This window comes from Phoca vitulina, unplaced genomic scaffold, assembly GCF_004348235.1.
Source record: "Phoca vitulina isolate PV1807 unplaced genomic scaffold, GSC_HSeal_1.0 scaffold6, whole genome shotgun sequence".
NCBI classification, from domain to species: Eukaryota; Metazoa; Chordata; class Mammalia; order Carnivora; family Phocidae; genus Phoca; species Phoca vitulina.
In genome coordinates this window covers 20,172,270-20,189,536 of record NW_022589709.1, presented here as the reverse complement: position 1 = coordinate 20,189,536, position 17,267 = coordinate 20,172,270, and the positions used below count along the sequence as shown (strand labels likewise).

The window sequence follows — 17,267 nt, the reverse complement described above, 5'->3', positions numbered from 1 at the left end:
AGGGGTCCCGGGCAGGCCAGGCCTTCGAGCTCCAAGCAAAACGGGACTTCGTGATTGGGCGGGGCGGAAGGATTGGGTAGGGCTTCCCAGTCGTAGAGAAGCCGCTCGCGGGCGTGACTTTGACGGGGCGTGGCCTCTGGCTCCGCCCCCTCCCGCGGGCTCAAAGCGGACGGCGGCCGCGGGGGCGGGGTCAGAACACGGGTGGCCGATCCCAACGCGGCTCTGTGTGGCCAGCCACCGGGCAGCGCCTCGGCGGGGCCGAGCAGGTACTGGCGACCGCGCGGGGCGTCTCGGGCTGGGCCAGGCTGAGGGCAAGAGCCTGCTGGGGACCACGGAGGGCACCGGGGTCGGGGCCAGCGCTGCGCTTCCTCTTGCGAGTCTGGGCCCCTGCCTCCGCCCCCGCCCCCGCCTTCCTGCGGCGAAGCCGGCTACGGCAGGGCCGATTGGCGCCTGCGCTGCTTCCTGCGCCCGGGACTCTGCCAATGCATGGGGCCCGGGCGGGGGACGGGGGAAACTGAGTCACGTCGGGATGGTACTAGGCCTGTGTGGGAGGCACCACCCCAGCTGGGCTCCAGAATGAATCCCCTACCTGGCCACGCTTCGGGGTCCAAGCCCTCACCGATTTCCACAGGGGCCATGGCCCCGCCCGGTCTCCCCCAGCGCCCAAAGGAGTCCTCATCAGCCTCCACCCGTCCGGGAATGGCTAGGACCCGCTCCAGCCGCCTCCCTTTCCACCCCTCCCCCTCGCGTCCCGAGCCCCCGTGTGCTCCCTCCGCTGGCTCCGCAGTGTCAGCTTACACGCCTTATATAGTCCGAGCAGGCTTCAGCGCGGCCTGCCTGTCGGGACCTGGGGGCGGGGGAGAGGAGCGCCGGCCCCTGACTCACCCGCCGTCTGTGCGAGGCTTAAGGCTGGCTTGGGGGGAGGCCATGTCAAATTAGCCCTGCGGCCCATTTCTGAATGAAAAGAACCTCAAGACTAAATGAGGGGAACCCCTCATCATCCCAGTCCCTGGGGGAGGGGGTTTGCCCCTGCCTTTCCAGAATGAGGTCTGCTAGCCAGAAACCCAGCCACACCTGACAAGGTGCCCGCCTACGGGTGCCCTGGCTGTGTTCAGCGGCTGCTCGTGCCTGCCTGCCCTGGCACCAGTCCAAGGCTGGTGTCCGGAGCTGGGCCTGCGTGCACACCCACTATGCTGTCCACTCACCTTTTCTTTCCTCCCAGGAGCAGGCACCATGGAGTCCTTCAAGGTGGTGCTGGAGGGGCCCGCACCTTGGGGCTTTCGGCTACAGGGGGGCAAGGACTTCAATGTACCCCTCTCCATCTCCAGGGTGAGCCATCTTTGGGGGAGGGGCTCCCCCAGGAGTCTTTGGGTGTTCAGGTCTCTGGTGGGTGATGGGAGGAGTCTGAGCAGGAGTGAGCCAGGTTCAATAGAGCAGGAGGTATCTAGGTCCAGAGATGTGGTGGGCACCTGCCACAAAGACTCCCAACTAGGTGGGTACTGGGAGAGGAGCACCCACAGTTCCCCAGCACTGCCCTGTACTTTGATGCCATTCCACAAAGCTCCTGGGGCCACCTCTGAGGCCCCAGGGGGATGCCCATTCTGCAGGAGGGGAGCCTGAGGTCTCTGTGAAGTATCTAAGCTGCTTGAAGGAGCAATGCTTGGAGCCAAGCCCCAGCCAGGGCATTCTTGACTGCAGGATCTCACTTCAGCCTCATTGCCACCCAGGGAATAGCAATTGTCATCCTGTTTTTCCAGATGAGGGAACTCAGGGCTCGGAGAGGTAGAGGGGCCTTTACAGCGATTCCTTGGCAAAGCAGGGATTTGAATTCAGGCACTGGGATGGTCTGCAGTTTGGTGGGGAATGGGGGCACTTTCCAGCCTCTGTGAGATTTCTCCATCTTCATGCATTGGTCCTATTCAGGATGCAGTGGCCTCTGACCCAAAGCAGGGGTGTGGGTTGGGCCTCTAAGGTTCTAACTTCAGCTCCTGAAGGCCTGCTCTGGTAGGGGTGGAGCTGGGGGCTGGCTCCTCCCTGTGGCAGGGGGATTGCCTTATAAGCCCAAGAATGCAACCCCATGCTGGGATGGCCAGCTGGTGACTAGAGTCCACAGAGCTGAAAAAAGCTGGTTGAGGCCTGAACGCCTAAATGCCATTGGTGGGCCCCTCAGCTGGTGACCACGAGGACATGGCTCCAACTGTAGGGTCAGTTGTGGGACACAAAGAGGGTGCCCAGAGAGAACGAGGCCAGCCCTGGGACTGGTGTCTGTGGCCAGGGGGTCAGGAGGGGGCGGGGACTTCCTGCCCGCACATCCGCCTGTCCAGAGAGGCCCACCCAGGCGCCCACCGGGCAGGCAGCTGTTGGCAGGAAGCCCAAAGCAAGCACAGCCTGGAGGGGGCCAGGTTGTCCAGGCACTGCCCAGCCTGAGAGGGGCCCCAAGGCCAAGTCTGTCTACAGGAGTTGGGCTTGGTGGACAGGGCAGGCGGTTGGTCACTGTTCTTTCCAGGGACCTTTCCATGGGGTTCCCCTGGAAACTGCCCTGCCAGCTGGGTAGCTTAGGTCCGCCTACTACACAAACCCACCCCTACAGTTGTCAAGCCTTGCTAGCCCTGAAAGCGTATTCTATATTCCCCTCTCTGGGAAAGTGCTAGCCGATGTGGCTGGGAGCTGTAGGCCTTGGCTGGACTCTGAGACTCAGTTTCTTCATTAGAGGGGATGGGCAACATAATAGCCTGAGGGATGGACTTTAAGATGTGGCCTGTTGGGGGCACTCTGGGTCTGAGCTCCCTTGTCAGCAGCCCTCGCTGTGGGCGGGGCCACAGGCTGAGCCCAGCACTGGAGCTGGACCTAGGCCCTGGTGGCTGGGCGGGTGGGGTGGTCTTTTCTGAGTTGGGTCAGCCCCTCCCTCTCCCCTGACCCCAGGGAGGAGGGAGGGGCTAGGGCTGGCTGTGGGCCCAGGCCTGGGAGATGAGGTAATGTCTGAGACTTGGGGGTTGGGCTGCCTATTGGAGTCCTCAGGCTGACTCACCCCCACCCTATGCAGTGTCCAGCTCTCTAGCTTTCCCCCTTCTTGACTCCTCAGGCCTCCTTGCTTCTCTCTCCAGCCCCCCACCCCACACCCAGGGTTTTCTCCAGCTTCCCTCTCCACCTCTCTGACCATTCCTCTCTCCCTCTTGTGCTTCCTGACCTCCTTGCTCAGGAAAGGAAGTAGTCCCCAAATCCCCACCCCTCCCTGGGAGCCAGCTGCTCCTGCCCACCCCCAAGACCTCTACCTCAGGCTTAGCCCACACCTCCCAGGAGCCAGCTTGTGTGGGTAGGGAGTGGCTGGACCAGGTTTCCCTTCCACTGACTCACCATGACCTTGAGTAAGTCACTTCCTTTCAAGGGTGTCACTTCTGTATGCTCATTATAAGGGGTTGTTGGGTTGAACTAAAAGCTAGAGAGGAGATCTAGGCCCCAGACCCAGCCAGGGGTTTAGGGAGTTGTTCGAGGTAGGATGACCTCTGAGTTGGGTCCCAACACTCAGCGGAGGTAGCCTCGTGTAGTGGAGCCTTAGGGTCAGGGTCAGACCTGGCCTTGCCTCTTACCAGCTGAGCAGTTTGAGGCAAGTTACATAAACTCTCTTTTTTCCTTGTGTGTAAAATGCATATAATCTCAGACTCCACTCCGCAGGTTGTTGGAAGATTCAGTATTAGCATGTGACAGTACTAGGTGCTCAGTAAGTGTCAGCTGCTCTTCTTACCATGTAGCAGATGAAGAAGGAGGCACCCAGCTGTCTTGCCCTTCTAACCTCCCAAGCATGAAATGGAGCCAGCTCTCCCTTCTTGCCCCAGGGCTGCATCTGGTGTCTCTGCCTTCTGGAGATCTCTCTAGAACCTCCCACCTCCCCTCTCCCTGCCTCAACTTCGTCTGTGCATCAGCCCACCTGAGGAGTCTCCTGAGGCCACGGGCAGCCAGTACCTTGCAGTCCTTCCCCCCAACCTCTGAATGTGAATTGGCCTTCCAGTCCTTCCCCATGGAAGTGTACTTAATGCCAGGCCCCTTGCCAGATGCCCAGGCAGCTCTGTGGGCTTAGACCCACAACAGCTGTGTCACCCCTTTCTGAGGGGCTAGAGGGCTGGGAGCGCCCAGTGGGGTTTGTCAGGGTTACCTCTATCAGGGCTCTGGGAAGTACCCGACTGGGACTTTCAAAGGGCTGATGGCCCCTCCTAAGCTCAAGGCCAAGTCCTGATTCCTTCATGACAGTCTCAGTTCATGCTGGTGGTGACCATTACTGCCAGCCCACTATTACCCCTCATTTGCCACAGGAACCGGCGATTCCCAGGGCAGAGCCCAAAGGACTGGGGGAGAGGGTAATGTGGCAATTGAAGGCTTTGGGGTGACACTCATTTACAACCTCAGCTGATACCTTGGGCCCCCTTCAGTCACTTCACGGGGAACCTGGAGATGCTGGGGGCCTATTCCTGGCTCTCAGAGGGTCCTGGCAGATCCCTGTAGCTGGCCCCAGGACAGGGTGCTGGGAGTGTAAGAGGTCAGTAGGAGCACCTGGCGGTGTCCTGGAGGAAGTGGCCATAGGCAGAAGCCAGCGGTGGGTGAAACAGCCTGGGCAGGAGGCTGGCAGGGGGCTCAAAGGCTGTGGTTGGAGCTAAGAAGCTTGGGGCTTAACCTGCAGGTGGCTGCTTGGTGATGTCACAGCAGTTCTGCACTGTGGGGAGGGGGGTCATGGAGGTGAACAAATGACTAAATAAATAGGGTGATTCAGGTGTTTGTGAAGTTCAGGTGAACCCCACCCGCCCAGATTGTTTTAGTGTTCCACAGCTGCCCAGAAATACGTTGAATGAAGAGGCCTCTGGGTTCGAGAAGTGGGGCAGCTTAAGCAGGGTTGACTAATGTTGGCCTCGGTTTGGTCTGCAGAGGCTTGGGCGGCCGTGACCTTCCATCTCTCCACAGCTCACTCCTGGAGGCAAAGCTGCACAGGCCGGTGTGGCTGTGGGTGACTGGGTGCTGAGCATCGATGGAGAGAATGCCGGGGGCCTCACTCACATTGAAGCCCAGAACAAGATTCGTGCCTGTGGGGAGCGCCTCAGCCTGGGTCTCAGCAGGTACAAGGGCCCTGGCCTGCCTGGCGGGTGGGGCACCCCCAGGCCTGGCCTGCTATTACCCCTTCTCCTTCTCCTCCAGGGCCCAGCCGGCTCAGAGCAAACCGCAGAAGGTAGGCCTAGGACATCTGAACGCAACATCTGGGCGGTGGGAGGGGTGGGACTAGACTGCTGAGCTGACTAGCCCTCCCCCGCAGCAAGGAGCCTTGATACCCCTATCCCTGGCCGGAAATAGAGGGTGGGCGCCAGAGCTGGGGGAGTCTGGGAAACTGGGAGTTGGGCTGGGAGCTGCCGCACGGTCTGGGCACCACGCATGTCTGCCTGTCTGTCCGCTGCCTTCCGCTGGCCTGTGCTACCAGCCGCGCTCGTCTGCCCTTTGGCCCGCGTGGGCTGAGATCATCCCTCCCACATGGGCCCCTTGAAACCTGAGTCCCCCCCCACCCCACCCCGCCCCATGCCTCCGGCCAGATGTGTGGGTGTGGGGCTGGAGCACCGCTGTCCTCTCCACGCCAGGGGGGCACCCCCCTCCGGCCCATCGTCCCTGCCCCTGCCTGCCCTGCCCGGCTCTGTCTCCGCCCAGGCCCTGGCCCCCGCCGCGGACCCCCCGCGGTACACCTTTGCACCCAGCGCCTCCCTCAACAAGACGGCCCGGCCCTTCGGGGCGCCCCTGCCCGCTGACAGCGCCCTGCAGCAGAATGGGTACGTCGGTCCTGCCCACCCACCGCCTGCGCCCACGCCATCTGTCTGAGGCCCCACGCCCCCGCAGCGCACTGCTGCTCAGTCTGCATTGCGCCCCAGCCTGGCTGGAACCGTGCGGCAGCGACCCCTGGCGGCCGGGGCGGGGCTGTGGGCACTGGGCCCCCCGAGGGTGTGGCTCTTGCCCAGGCGCTGCGCTACCTGGGCGCTCTGAGCCAGGCAGCGCCCCCCAACTGGTGGCCCGGGGTTGGGGTGTGGTGTCGGGCGACTGAGCCCTAGATACTCAGTGCAGCCTTGCCCCTGGCTACTCTGACCCCTTGCCATTTTTCTTCTTCCTTGTGTCTGTCCCTTTGTCCCTTTATCTGTCCCATCTGTCTATTTCCTTCACAGGTGCAGACCCCTGACAAGTCAGTGAGCCCCCTCTGCCTGTCCCTTTCTTCCTTCTTTTTGGCATTCTGGGCGGTGGCCCCTCCCCACCCTAGCTGCCCTCCTTTCCTCTCACTTAGCTACCCTCCCCCCCACCACCCAGCAGGCCCTGGCCTTGCCCTGCCCCACTCTCCCAGCACCATAACCCACATGCACCAATCCCGGGAGGGGCTGCCCCCACTGCCCACCCCCCGCATGAGGTTCTGAGCCACACCCTCCCCACAGACAGCCCCTCCGGCCGCTGGTTCCAGACGCCAGCAAGCAGCGGCTGATGGAGGACACGGAGGACTGGCGGCCTCGGCCCGGGACAGGCCAGTCCCGTTCCTTCCGCATCCTTGCCCACCTCACGGGCACCGAGTTCAGTAAGTGCCAGCCCAGGGCAGGGCGGACTCTCCTGCTGGCTCCCAGCCTGGGCCTGGGCTCTGCTGGGAGCCTGCTCTGGTACCCTGTGACCTCCTGCCAGGGCTCAGGGCTGGGGTGGCCCTCGGTCTTCTCTTGGTCAATGCCTGCCTCTGCCCTCTCAGTGCAAGACCCGGATGAGGAGCACCTGAAGAAGTCAAGGTAAAAGGACGGGCCGAAGTCCCTCTTTCTCATCTCCTGCCTTGCCCATTCCAGCCACCGCCCTGTGTCTGCTCCTGAGGGTCCCTCGCCAGGGCTCTCCGTTTTCCTTCCTTCTTTCCTTCCTTCCTCCCTTCCGTCCTCCCTCCCTTCCTCCCTTGCAACTCTCCTTCCTTCTACTTCCTCCTCCTTCTCTCTCTGCCCCCCAGGGAAAAGTATGTCCTGGAGCTGCAGAGCCCACGCTACACCCGCCTCCGGGACTGGCACCACCAGCGCTCTGCCCACGTGCTCAACGTGCAGTCGTAGCTCGGCCCTCGCCGGCCGGCTGCCCTCTCTGCCTCTCTCTTTCTGTTCCTCCCACCCAGGGCAACCCCCCCCCACTTGGTCGCTGCAGCTTCCGCCTACCTCACCCCCTCCTTTCCTGCCCCTGGACTGAGCCTCCTGCTGGCCTGGCAGAGGGGCTGGCCCTGTCTGACACTGCCTTCCCTCTTTGCCCTGTGGTATTACTCTCTGCCAGGTCTGTGCTGCCTCAAGCATGGAAATAAACATTCTCAGCCCTGCTTCCTCTGCCTCTGCCTTCTGTCTTTGTGGGCTTGGTTTGTGGTTTGGGTGTGGGGGTGTTAGATGGTTCAGACCCAGTGTGGGCCATGCCAGTCTGGGTCTCAATGAGGGGTGGTACCTGGCAAAGTGGGCCCTGCCGTCAGAGCTAGATCTCTGGGATGAGGAAGCCCCGAGAACTGCCCCAGAAGGGAGAGAGTCCTGCTCCACCTCCCAGCCCTGTACAACAGAGCTGTCAGCTGGAACCTGGCTAGGAGAAGCTGCTGCCCTACCCATACCTACTCCTGTGGGACCTGGAGTCCAGCCCAGCAGCTCTCATGCACCCAGGCATCTCCCATGGGGACAGCAGGACCAAGGTTGGGGGGTGGGGCCACGCCAGGAGCCTCAACCATACAGGGCCTTGAATGGCAGATCTTGCAGCCAGGTGCCCAGGACAGAAGCCCCAGCCCCAGCCTCAGCTACACCCCAGGAACCCTGGCCTGGTGAGAGAGAGAGTGGGCTTGGGCCTGGGGAAGGGTGGGTAGCCTCCAGGGGCATGCGGGGGGGGGTGCTCCAAGCTGCCCCAGGCTCAACCCCCTGACCTTTGGGGTCCTGGGCACCTCCCTGGAGCCACTTTCCTTAGCCCCGGCAGGCCCTACCACCCCCAGTCCCACTAGCCGCCCACCCTGGGCTGTGGACCCCGCATTTGCTGAGCGCTACGCCCCGGACAAGACGAGCACGGTGCTGACCCGGCACAGCCAGCCAGCCACGCCCACGCCTCTGCAGAACCGCACCTCCATCGTGCAGGCAGCCGCTGGAGGGGCCACGGGAGCAGGCGGTGGCAACAATGGCAAGACTCCCGTGTGCCACCATTGCCACAAGGTCATCCGGTGGGTGGCCCTGTTCCTTTTCCTACTCTGGCCTTCCCCGTCCTAAAGCCTGGCCCAGGCATCTTTCCGACCTTTGCGCCCCTGACTGTCTCCCCACTCATCTAGCTGTCACTGTGGGAGGATGAGGATTCAGTTCCCAGTAGCGGTGGGGGCAGGGACTTGGCCTAGGTCCTCAGATTCTGCATCCTGCATCCCTTCCCCCACCGCACCCCACGTCAGCCTCTATCAGCGTTTGCCCTGCTGACATGGAGGAAGTGCCAACAACACAAGCTGCACACCTAGAAAGGCCGCTCTCTGGGCAGGGAAGGGCCTGCCCCTCCCAGCCCCTCTGCTCTCCCTCCTGTTCACTTGGTCTCTGCCAAACCTCTGCTCTCAGGACAGACAGGCCCGAGGCCCCTCCCTCCCTGCCCTATTCCCTGGGGCCCAGCAGGGTCACACAGCGCCCCCAGAGTCAGCGTGCTGGCTCCTTAGAACCTTGCTAGTTCTCAGCCCTGGTCCTGCGCTGCTCTTGACTCCTGTCAGCTCTTAGGCTCTGCAAAGAACCCCCTTCAGACATTTATGTGGGACCTGCAGGCCCCTCCCCAGGCCAGATGGACCAGGCAAGTGGGACAAGGTGGGGACCAGGGTCGGCTCAGGTACCCACTGGTCTTCAGAGCCCATGGGCACTCTGGGCCTCCTGCCCCCAGGGCCCCAGTTCCTCTGGTTTGTCTCACTGGGCCCAGGTCAGCAGCCCCCAGCCAGCGTAACCCTCTTCCTCCTCCCAACACGACCTGTCACAATTTCTTGTCGTCAGAGCGGTGCAGCTTCAGCACTGTGTCATCACTCGGGTCACCTCCCAAGCCTGTTTCTCCTTTATCTGGACAATGGGGAGCATGAATTTCCCTTCCAGGCTTCAGAGTAGGTGACCACTAACGTTACGCAGGACAGGCGTGCACTCCCTCTCACTGCCCTCGCCTCCCCCTCAGGGGCCGCTACCTGGTTGCGCTGGGCCATGCATACCACCCCGAGGAATTTGTGTGCAGCCAGTGTGGGAAGGTCCTGGAAGAGGGCGGTTTCTTTGAGGAGAAGGGTGCCATCTTCTGCCCACCCTGCTATGATGTGCGCTATGCACCCAGCTGTGCCAAGTGCAAGAAGAAGATCACAGGCGTGAGTGGGGCTGGTGGGGGGCGGGGGGAGGGCGAATCTGACCCCGTCAGCGTGGAAGAGTACTACGGAGGAACTCTTAGGCCTGGGGGCTCTCCCCTCAGGAGTCCTTTGGATCCTTAGCATCTTAATAAACAGGATGCTATATTAGCCTCATTTTACATTAGCCAAGATCCTCTTCACCGATGACCAAAGTCCTGCTCAGAGGGGCTCAAGCAAGCAGGAGTGTTACAGGTTTCCCCAGCTCTCTGAAAGTAGAGCGTTCCTGTGAAAACTTTCACAAGCCAAAACGGCGTGGTGAAGAAGCAAGTACTGTTAATTTATGTGGAAGAAAATTTGAGCGTTCCCAGACCCAAAAAATAACCTCATGTAGGCTTTTCTGGTACCTTTGGACACATCTTGCTAGCAGATGCACAAAGGAAATCAAGATGAAGCGCAGATGCTCACAGACTCAGCTCAGAGCTGTGGCGGCCTGCTGCGGGGATGCGGCCTGGAGCCGGATGCCGAGTGCGGCTCCCGGGGAAGGAGCCGGGTGGGGCCCCGCGCTCGGGTAAGAGGTACGAGCCGCCTCTGTAATGGCTCGCTGCGGAGCAAACGCTGAACGCTCTTTTTCACTTTTTGCCTTTTTTGTAAAAGCAAAGTTCCTTTCAGTTAGAGGGTCCATCATAAAAGCGAAGTGGTATATTGTTAGCTTCTAAAAAGCAGGAGGTTTGTGCATTGGCTCAAACACTCAGAAAGCCCGAGGGGCACTAGCGTCAGGCCTAGTTGAGGGCGGGTCCTGGGGTTGTCAGGACTTCCCCCACTGGCCTCTGTTGTCGTCCTCTGTGTTGACTTCGTTCCCTGCGTACTTTTACTTAGAAGCTGGCAAAGATGGTGCCATGGCGGCTCCAGGATTCCCTCTCCCCAGCTTAGTGCCGCAAAGAGAATAGGAGCACCCCGGTGCCAGCTGACATGTCAGCGGTCCCAGTGCTGATGCTCATGGCAACAGCTGGGTCACATGCCCATCTCTGGCCTCGAGCTGCAGGACTCGGATTAGCCGGGCCTGGGGGACACCCGCCGGAGCAGGGGTCCGGCGGTCCCACCCGCACCACAGACAGAGTGAGGGAGGGTCGGTTCCCTGAAGTAAAACAAGATGACATTATCCGAAGAGGGAAGGCCCACGCGGATCCCAGTGGCTGCGTCAGTGGGGTTGCATTTAGCGGCCATAATAAAACCTCACTACAGAGCTTTCAGCAGAAGGGGTTATTTACTTCCGTCACAAGAATCCCAGGGCTGAAACAGCAGCTCCAGGATGCCTTTAGGCTTTTCCTGCCTTTGGCTCCGAAATCCTTAGCATGTAGACCCTTGTCCAGGCCTCTCATACCATGCTTACCCGAGGACTACTCAAGCCCCAGGCCTTGTGTTCTTGTTGCAGGCGGGAAGGAGAGGGAAGGGCCAAATGGCCTTATTTTAACAAGGTTTTTGCTTTTGACTCTGGAAGAAAAACCAGGACCTTGCATCTTTATCTCAGTGTTTGGAATTGTTATTCTATGAGCACCTGGGCTGCAGGGGAAGTTGGCAAACCCAGTATGTTAGCCTTCATCTTCCGTGAGAAGGCAGAAGGGGGTCGTGACAGGCTTTGAGGAGGCTGACCCAGCGGGTGTGCCACCTCCAGTGCACAAGAGGACGGACCGTTCACCGTGCCTGGAGGGCATAGGACTATGGAGTGCCAAAGCCGGAAGGCCAGACACAAATTTGTGATTCAAAAGCCTGTTCTTCCCACTGAGGCTAAAGACACAGCAGAGCCGGGCCATGTTTTCTGCAGGGTAACCCAGCTGCCAACAGGAGCCAGGCTTGGGGCTTGGCTCAGCATGTGATGAGCGTAGAGTGGTGGGCCATCTCCCTGCCCCCATTCGTTCTTATTAAGTGCGGACAGTGTGCCAGATAGTGTGCCCCTTGCTCGAGGACGCCTCCTGAAGTAACAGGTTTGGGCCCTGCCCCTGGGAGCTCCTACTAGGTGGGGAGGACTCAGAGGGTGTCAGGGGGTCAAGGGCACAGCGGGAGGAAAAAGGGGCAGAACAGGCAGGGTGAAAAGCTAATGGGGTTCCTGTCACACATGTATGGAAACTGAAGCCCGAGAGGGACAGAAACGCCCAAGGCTGCAAAGCACGAGAGCTAAGCTAGAGCGGTCCCAGGCACTGTTGACTCCCAGCTTGGGCTTTTCCCGACATTTCATGCTGCTTATGTCTGGATACAGAGGCAGAGCCGCCAGATGTGGCCGGGGAGCTCTGTAGTGATGTTCCCATTAGTAAGGATTACCTTGCCCACAAGCAGTAGAAAACTCAAAATAGTGGCAGCTTATTTTCCACCTAAGAAAGTGCAGGGGTGGGCAATCTGGGACTAATGGGCAGATCTAGGCTTCTGTATCTTGTTTCTCGGCCATTCTCAGCACAGGCTTACTTAACACTCTTTTTTTTTTTTTTTTGTTATGTTAATCCCCATACATTACATCATTAGTTTTTGATGTAGTGTTCCATGATTCATTGTTTGTGCATAACACCCAGTGCTCCATGCAGAACGTGCTCTCCTCAGTACCCATCACCGGGCTAACCCATCCTCCCACCCCCCTCCCTTTACTTAACACTCTTAGTCTGAGATGAGCCTCGGCCAAAATTGCCACGTTCCAGCCAGCAGGAAGCGGGAAGGGGAAGAAGGGATCGAAGGCCCACGGCAGCCATCTCGAGATGCCACCACTCAACCCTTGGGCTTCCTTCCCATTGACCACATCTCAGTCACATGACCATGCTGAGCTGCAAGAGAGGCTGGGAAAGACAGTCTATTTGGGACAGCCATGTGCCCAGCAAAAAAAATGGAGATTCCATCAGTAGACAGGAAGGGGGAAATGGATATTATCACAGTCTTTGTCGTTGTAATGACAGTTTGTGTTGTGGAGCACTTACAGTGTGTGGGGCATCCAGCTTCACAGTCCTACTATAGGAAGTCAGTGTAGTGATTCCCACTTTCTGGATGAGGGAATTTTGCCCCAGATCACAGTCCTTTCCTTGCCAGCCTGGGCCACACCCCACTGGGCTATTCTAAGAGAATGGGCTGGATCCCAGGACCTTTCTTGAGCTGGGCATCACAAATCAAGGCCCCACTGTTGGATGACTGCTCTCTCTGCATTACACTGCACTCTTGTCCTGCTGCATCCCTGTGCTGAGTGGACAGGATTATCATCCAGGCCACAGATGAGGAGCCAAGCCTAACAGGGCCTGGCTGGCTCCCAGATCCTGGTGTAAGCCTTGGGTGGCAAACCCTCTCCTGCCCCAGTCCAGGCTAATGTTTCACAGAGGCCCAGGAGCCCTTAGCTTCCCCTCTTGCAGGGACTCAGGGCCTGACAAACTCTAGGAAGCCCCTACCTCACCCTAGGGGAAAGGGTGGGGGGAGGCTTACCTCCCCAGCCTGCCAGGGGCTCCGTTCCTGTCTGCGCCCAGAGCTCAGAACTGTTCCTGCCCTGGGAGATCAGCATGGAGCATGGGGAGAGAAATGCAGGGCAATCAGTTAGTTTCCGTGGAGTTGGAGGGAAACTGCACAGCGTGAGGGACACATTAGAGGGGACCTACCCAGGTTTGGGGGCCACCTGAAGCCCTATGCTCTTCAGGTTCACCTCTCACCACTTGCCCCTCTCCAGTGCTCCAGCTGTGTGACCCATTTCATTTTGCCAATGTGCTGTTTCCCTTACCACAGGGCCCTTGCACAGTCTGTCCTCTCTGCCAGGAATACTATTTGAGCACCCTCTTTACCTTGTTCCTTCTCATCTGGGACTCCCATCATTTCCTCAGGAACACCTTCCCTCATACCACCCTTTCCACCAGACCAAGTCTCCCACAGTTTGCTCACTACTCTCCAGTCCTCTTGTCCCGTCTTCTCCCCAGGTGTGAACTCCATGGGCTGGGACCAGGGGCTGGTCTGCTTAATATTGTGCTCCAGATATAGAGGGTGATCAGTAAATGTTTGAAGGAATGGACAGAAGTGGCCTCTAAGCTGAACTTTAAAAATGAGTAGGAATTAGCTGAAGAAGGATCAGGAGAGAGCACTCCCAAGCAGAAGGAATAGCTTGTGTCACAAGGTAACACCTGGGAAGGGTGTGAGGTGAGGCGCAAGAGGTGAGTGGGGGCCGTGTTAGGAGTTTGGAGCCGGGGCTGATGAGGTCAGCTATGCTGCAGCAAGCTTCCTCTGGGCAGGGGGAGACAGCTGAAGAGGGGAACAGGCTGCTGGGGCCTGGGTCAGGGCAGTGGAGAGGGGAGAGGCAGACAGACTGAGGAAACTAGGGCATTAAAATAAATATTGATAACTGGCTTCCAGGTTCGTCTGAATACCAGCAGAAAGCTGCCTCCCTGCTCACACACACACACACACTGGACCCCGCCCTGGGCTACCCTCGCTCTTGCCCAAGCCCCCTGTGCCACCAGCTCACAGCCGATTCCTTCCCCTGGAGCCTTTGTCTACTTCTTGAAAAGAGGCAGCACCAGGCAGTGGGAAGAGCCAGCTTTGGAGCTGCTAGACTTGGGCATGAAACCCATTTCTGCCATCTATTGTCTATGTGACCTGGTGCGGGTCACTTTCCCTGGGCCTCACTAAATGGTGGCGGTCACTGCCTGGCCAGGGTGGTTGTGAGGTAGATGTGAGATGCGATAGAGAGGCAGAGAGCACTGATGGGCCATCTGAGAGCAGAGGCTGCCCACATGTCCTGCTTGGTCTACACTTGCATTTTAAATTAACGGGCAATATTTGAAAATCAGATTTCACTTTAACACCTAGATTTCAACCTGAGCCTTCCGGGCATTCCTGCACGAACTGCTCAGCGCCGTCCCTACGGGTGCTCCCCAACAACACCTTGCCCTATGGAGTACTCTACCTGGCCCCAGCAGGCATGGGGTCTGGGACCCCCAGCTTCCAATGTGGGGCCATCCTTACAGCCTGCAAGGCTGGGATTAGGTTCCAGGTTCACAAGGGAAGGAACCAGGTGTCAAGAGAAAGTAATGCCATTGGCCAAGTTACCCAGCTAAGAAGTAAGGTCTGGTTGGACCCACAGATCTGACCCACCTTGAGGCCCCACACTGCTCTCTGCCTGCTCTAGATCTGAATGCTGCTGGCCCTGGTTGGCCCAATGGTCCCCGGGATTGTCAGCCCAGGCCCAGGGAGAGAACAGGCTCCCTGAGCCTCAGCTTCCTCCCCAGTCCATTGGAGCAGGTTAACTCAAGAGCGCTTGTTGATGAGCACCCACAGGGACAGGCGCTGTTGCAGTACCGCGGTTACTAGGACAGTCCTGTCCCGTTCCCTCCCGGACCTTACATTTGAGCAGGAAGAAGGGAGGAGAGGAAATGCTAAGCAATAGGTACAATAAGTAAATCACCTGGTACTGCGTTAGTACAAGCTGGTGAGGGATGAGAACAGAGTTAAAGGTATTGGGAACGTGGCATTGGAAGAGCAGATTGGAAGTCTTAACTGGTGTTGTCAGAACAGGCCTCTGGAGAAGGGGACAATGGAGCAGAAACGGGAAGGCAGTGAGGGGTGCGACTTGGGACAGCTGGCAGAGAGGACAGCCGGTGTGAACCCCAAGACTGGCATGCCTGGGGCGTCAGCCATGGGCAAGAGACCACGTGGCGAGAGCAGAGGGTGCAGAGGCCAGAGGGAAATGCAGGGCAGGCAGGGATTCAAGCAGAGGGGAATGTGGACTCGCTCAGCTTGACGTCAGTCTGTAGGGCAGAAGGAGGAGCTCAGAGGTGAATTTTGGGCCGTCCCCCACGCCAGGGATGCTGGAGGCTCACATCCCGCATCAGGGAGGCAGTGAGAAGTGGTCAGGATCTGGATGCACCTTGAAGACGGACCCAACAGGGGTTCCTGGCAGACTTGATGTGGTGCATGAGAGAAAGAGGGGCATCTCAGCTGAGCAGATTGGAAGGACGGAGTTGCCGTCAACTGAGCTACGGACAGCTGTGGGAGAGGCGGGTTTGGGGTACAGAGGTGAGGCGCCGAGCTCTGGACGGGGCAAATCTGAAAGGCATAGTGGCCATCCACGGGGAGACCTCAGGGCCGGAAGTAGAACGGGAATGGTGGGTGTGCAGATGGAACATTTATCCTGGGAAGGAAGAGGGCCCACGGCCAGCCTTCCTATGTCCCCAGCTCTGGAGAGGAGGGGCCAAGCTGCCTGGTGACTGTAGCGTCCTCCTAGGAGATCATGCATGCCCTAAAGATGACCTGGCATGTGCACTGCTTCACCTGCGCGGCCTGCAAGACGCCCATTCGGAACAGGGCCTTCTACATGGAGGAAGGCGCACCCTACTGCGAGCGAGGTAGGTGGCCCCCCGGGGGTGGGGGGGCACAGGTAAGGGGTGGGGTGGCACAGGTAAGGGGTGGGGTGTGCGGCAGGCGAGAACCCAGGGCCCCCTTCCTCTCTGCCTCCACCCTCAGACTATGAGAAGATGTTTGGCACGAAATGCCGGGGCTGTGACTTCAAGATCGACGCGGGGGACCGCTTCCTGGAGGCACTGGGCTTCAGCTGGCATGACACTTGCTTTGTGTGTGCGGTGAGTTCCACCCCTCCACACCGCCCCCCACCCCCGCCTTGGACTCGGGTCCCCCTCCCCCGGCCCCACCCAGGGTTCTTCACCAGCCTCCCTTCCACTCCCTGCCTCTGGAATTCATGAGAGGTTGGGAAGGGGATTCTTCCTGCCACCACCAACCCCGTGTGGCTTGAGCCTGGCTGTCCTCAGATATGCCAGATCAACCTGGAAGGAAAGACTTTCTACTCCAAGAAGGACAAGCCCCTCTGCAAGAGCCACGCCTTCTCCCACGTGTGAGCGCCTCCCACCCACGGCCACCTCATCCAGCCCAGCCCGAGGGAGCTCCAGTTCCAGGGCATCGCCCCAGATTTCTGGATAGGGCTGGCGGAGGTCACCCCAACCCCAACTCCTGGCCTGAGCCTGGGGTTCCCTGGGCCCTGCCCTCTCCCCTTCATTTCCCCGCACTCCCTCCACCTCCATCACACACCGGTGCTGGCCACACCAGCCCCTGTTCACATCCAGTGCCACAATAAACCTGTATCCAGCCGTGTCCTGCATGTGCTTCTGCCTGTGCATTAGGGAGGCTGGGATTTGAGGCCCGTGGCAGGGTGGAGATTAAGATAGTTTTCCCAGGGCTGGCTGTCCTGGTCATCCTTGCGATGGGGACTTAGACAGCTCATGGTCAGCAGGAGAAGGCCAAGGGGGATCCCATGTGCTAGGCCCCAGCACCCACGGGAGGGGTGCCTGATCGGGACTGGCTTGGGGGTCAGAGAAGAGGAGTTGGAGGTGCATCTGCAGAGATGGGAGGTGGAAAACAGCGACAGCCAGAGTGAAGGCCCAGGGGTGCCAGCCGAATGCCACAGCAGAGGGTGGGGCTGGAGAGCACAGCCCCCGGGGCCTGGGAGGCCAGGCCAAGGAGCTGGGAGTGCGTCGTGAGGGCGAGGTGGGGGTGTCAGGGCACAGAAGAGCATGAAATAGTGAAGCAACTCGTTCAGATTTGTATTGTAAAAGAGCTCTGAGAGCTGTGAGCAAGGTGGACGGAAGGAGGGGGACTAGGAGGAGGGGCAGGGGCCACGGAAAGGGAGGAGCAGAAAGTGACTTGGCAGAGATGGAACCCAGGGAGCCTAGAGTGGGGGCCTGAGGGATGAGGGGTGAGGAGAGAGGCAGGAAGGCAACTCTGCTACGCATCTGGAATATACCAGTCATTGCTCACACCATCTCATGCCATCCTCACAGCCATCCTGGGAGGTGTCTACCTTCACTGTGGGGATGAAAGGTTAGGAGACCTGACCGAGGTTTCATAGCTCCTGAGCCATGAGCCAGACTGGATGCCAGACCTGAGTCTGGGCATCCTTCATCAGTGAGTGTGCCTT

The 17,267-nt window shown here is 59.3% G+C and overlaps 1 protein-coding gene across 2 annotated transcripts; it reads left to right on the top strand.

Annotated features, from left to right (window-relative positions):
• Positions 1 to 82: 82 nt before the first annotated feature.
• PDLIM7 (PDZ and LIM domain 7) lies at positions 83 to 16,448 on the top strand. 2 transcript variants are annotated; one of them, XM_032403833.1, is made up of 13 exons: positions 83 to 266; positions 1,223 to 1,329; positions 4,951 to 5,102; positions 5,182 to 5,212; positions 5,680 to 5,798; positions 6,447 to 6,583; positions 6,746 to 6,782; positions 7,758 to 7,819; positions 7,969 to 8,206; positions 9,172 to 9,352; positions 15,564 to 15,684; positions 15,803 to 15,918; positions 16,105 to 16,448. In XM_032403833.1, the coding sequence occupies exons 2-13, from the start codon at positions 1,234 to 1,236 to the stop codon at positions 16,189 to 16,191; spliced, it is 1,377 nt and encodes a 458-aa protein (XP_032259724.1). In that variant the 5' UTR covers positions 83 to 266; positions 1,223 to 1,233; the 3' UTR covers positions 16,192 to 16,448. The 2 variants fall into 2 exon arrangements, with proteins under 2 accessions (XP_032259724.1, XP_032259723.1); XM_032403832.1 differs by lacking the exons at positions 7,758 to 7,819; positions 7,969 to 8,206; positions 9,172 to 9,352; ... (1 more) ...; positions 15,803 to 15,918; positions 16,105 to 16,448 and adding an exon at positions 6,989 to 7,333 and having other exon boundaries at positions 100 to 266.
• The last annotated feature ends 819 nt before the right edge of the window (positions 16,449 to 17,267 follow it).

Coding starts and splice junctions, on each gene's coding strand:
- PDLIM7 (XM_032403833.1), top strand. CDS start 1,234: ATGGAGTCCTTCAAGGTGGTGCTGGAGGGGCCCGCACCTTGGGGCTTT. Junction 7,820..7,968: donor ACCCCAGGAACCCTGGCCTG/GTGAGAGAGAGA, acceptor TAGCCCCGGCAG/GCCCTACCACCCCCAGTCCC. Junction 8,207..9,171: donor CATTGCCACAAGGTCATCCG/GTGGGTGGCCCT, acceptor CCTCCCCCTCAG/GGGCCGCTACCTGGTTGCGC.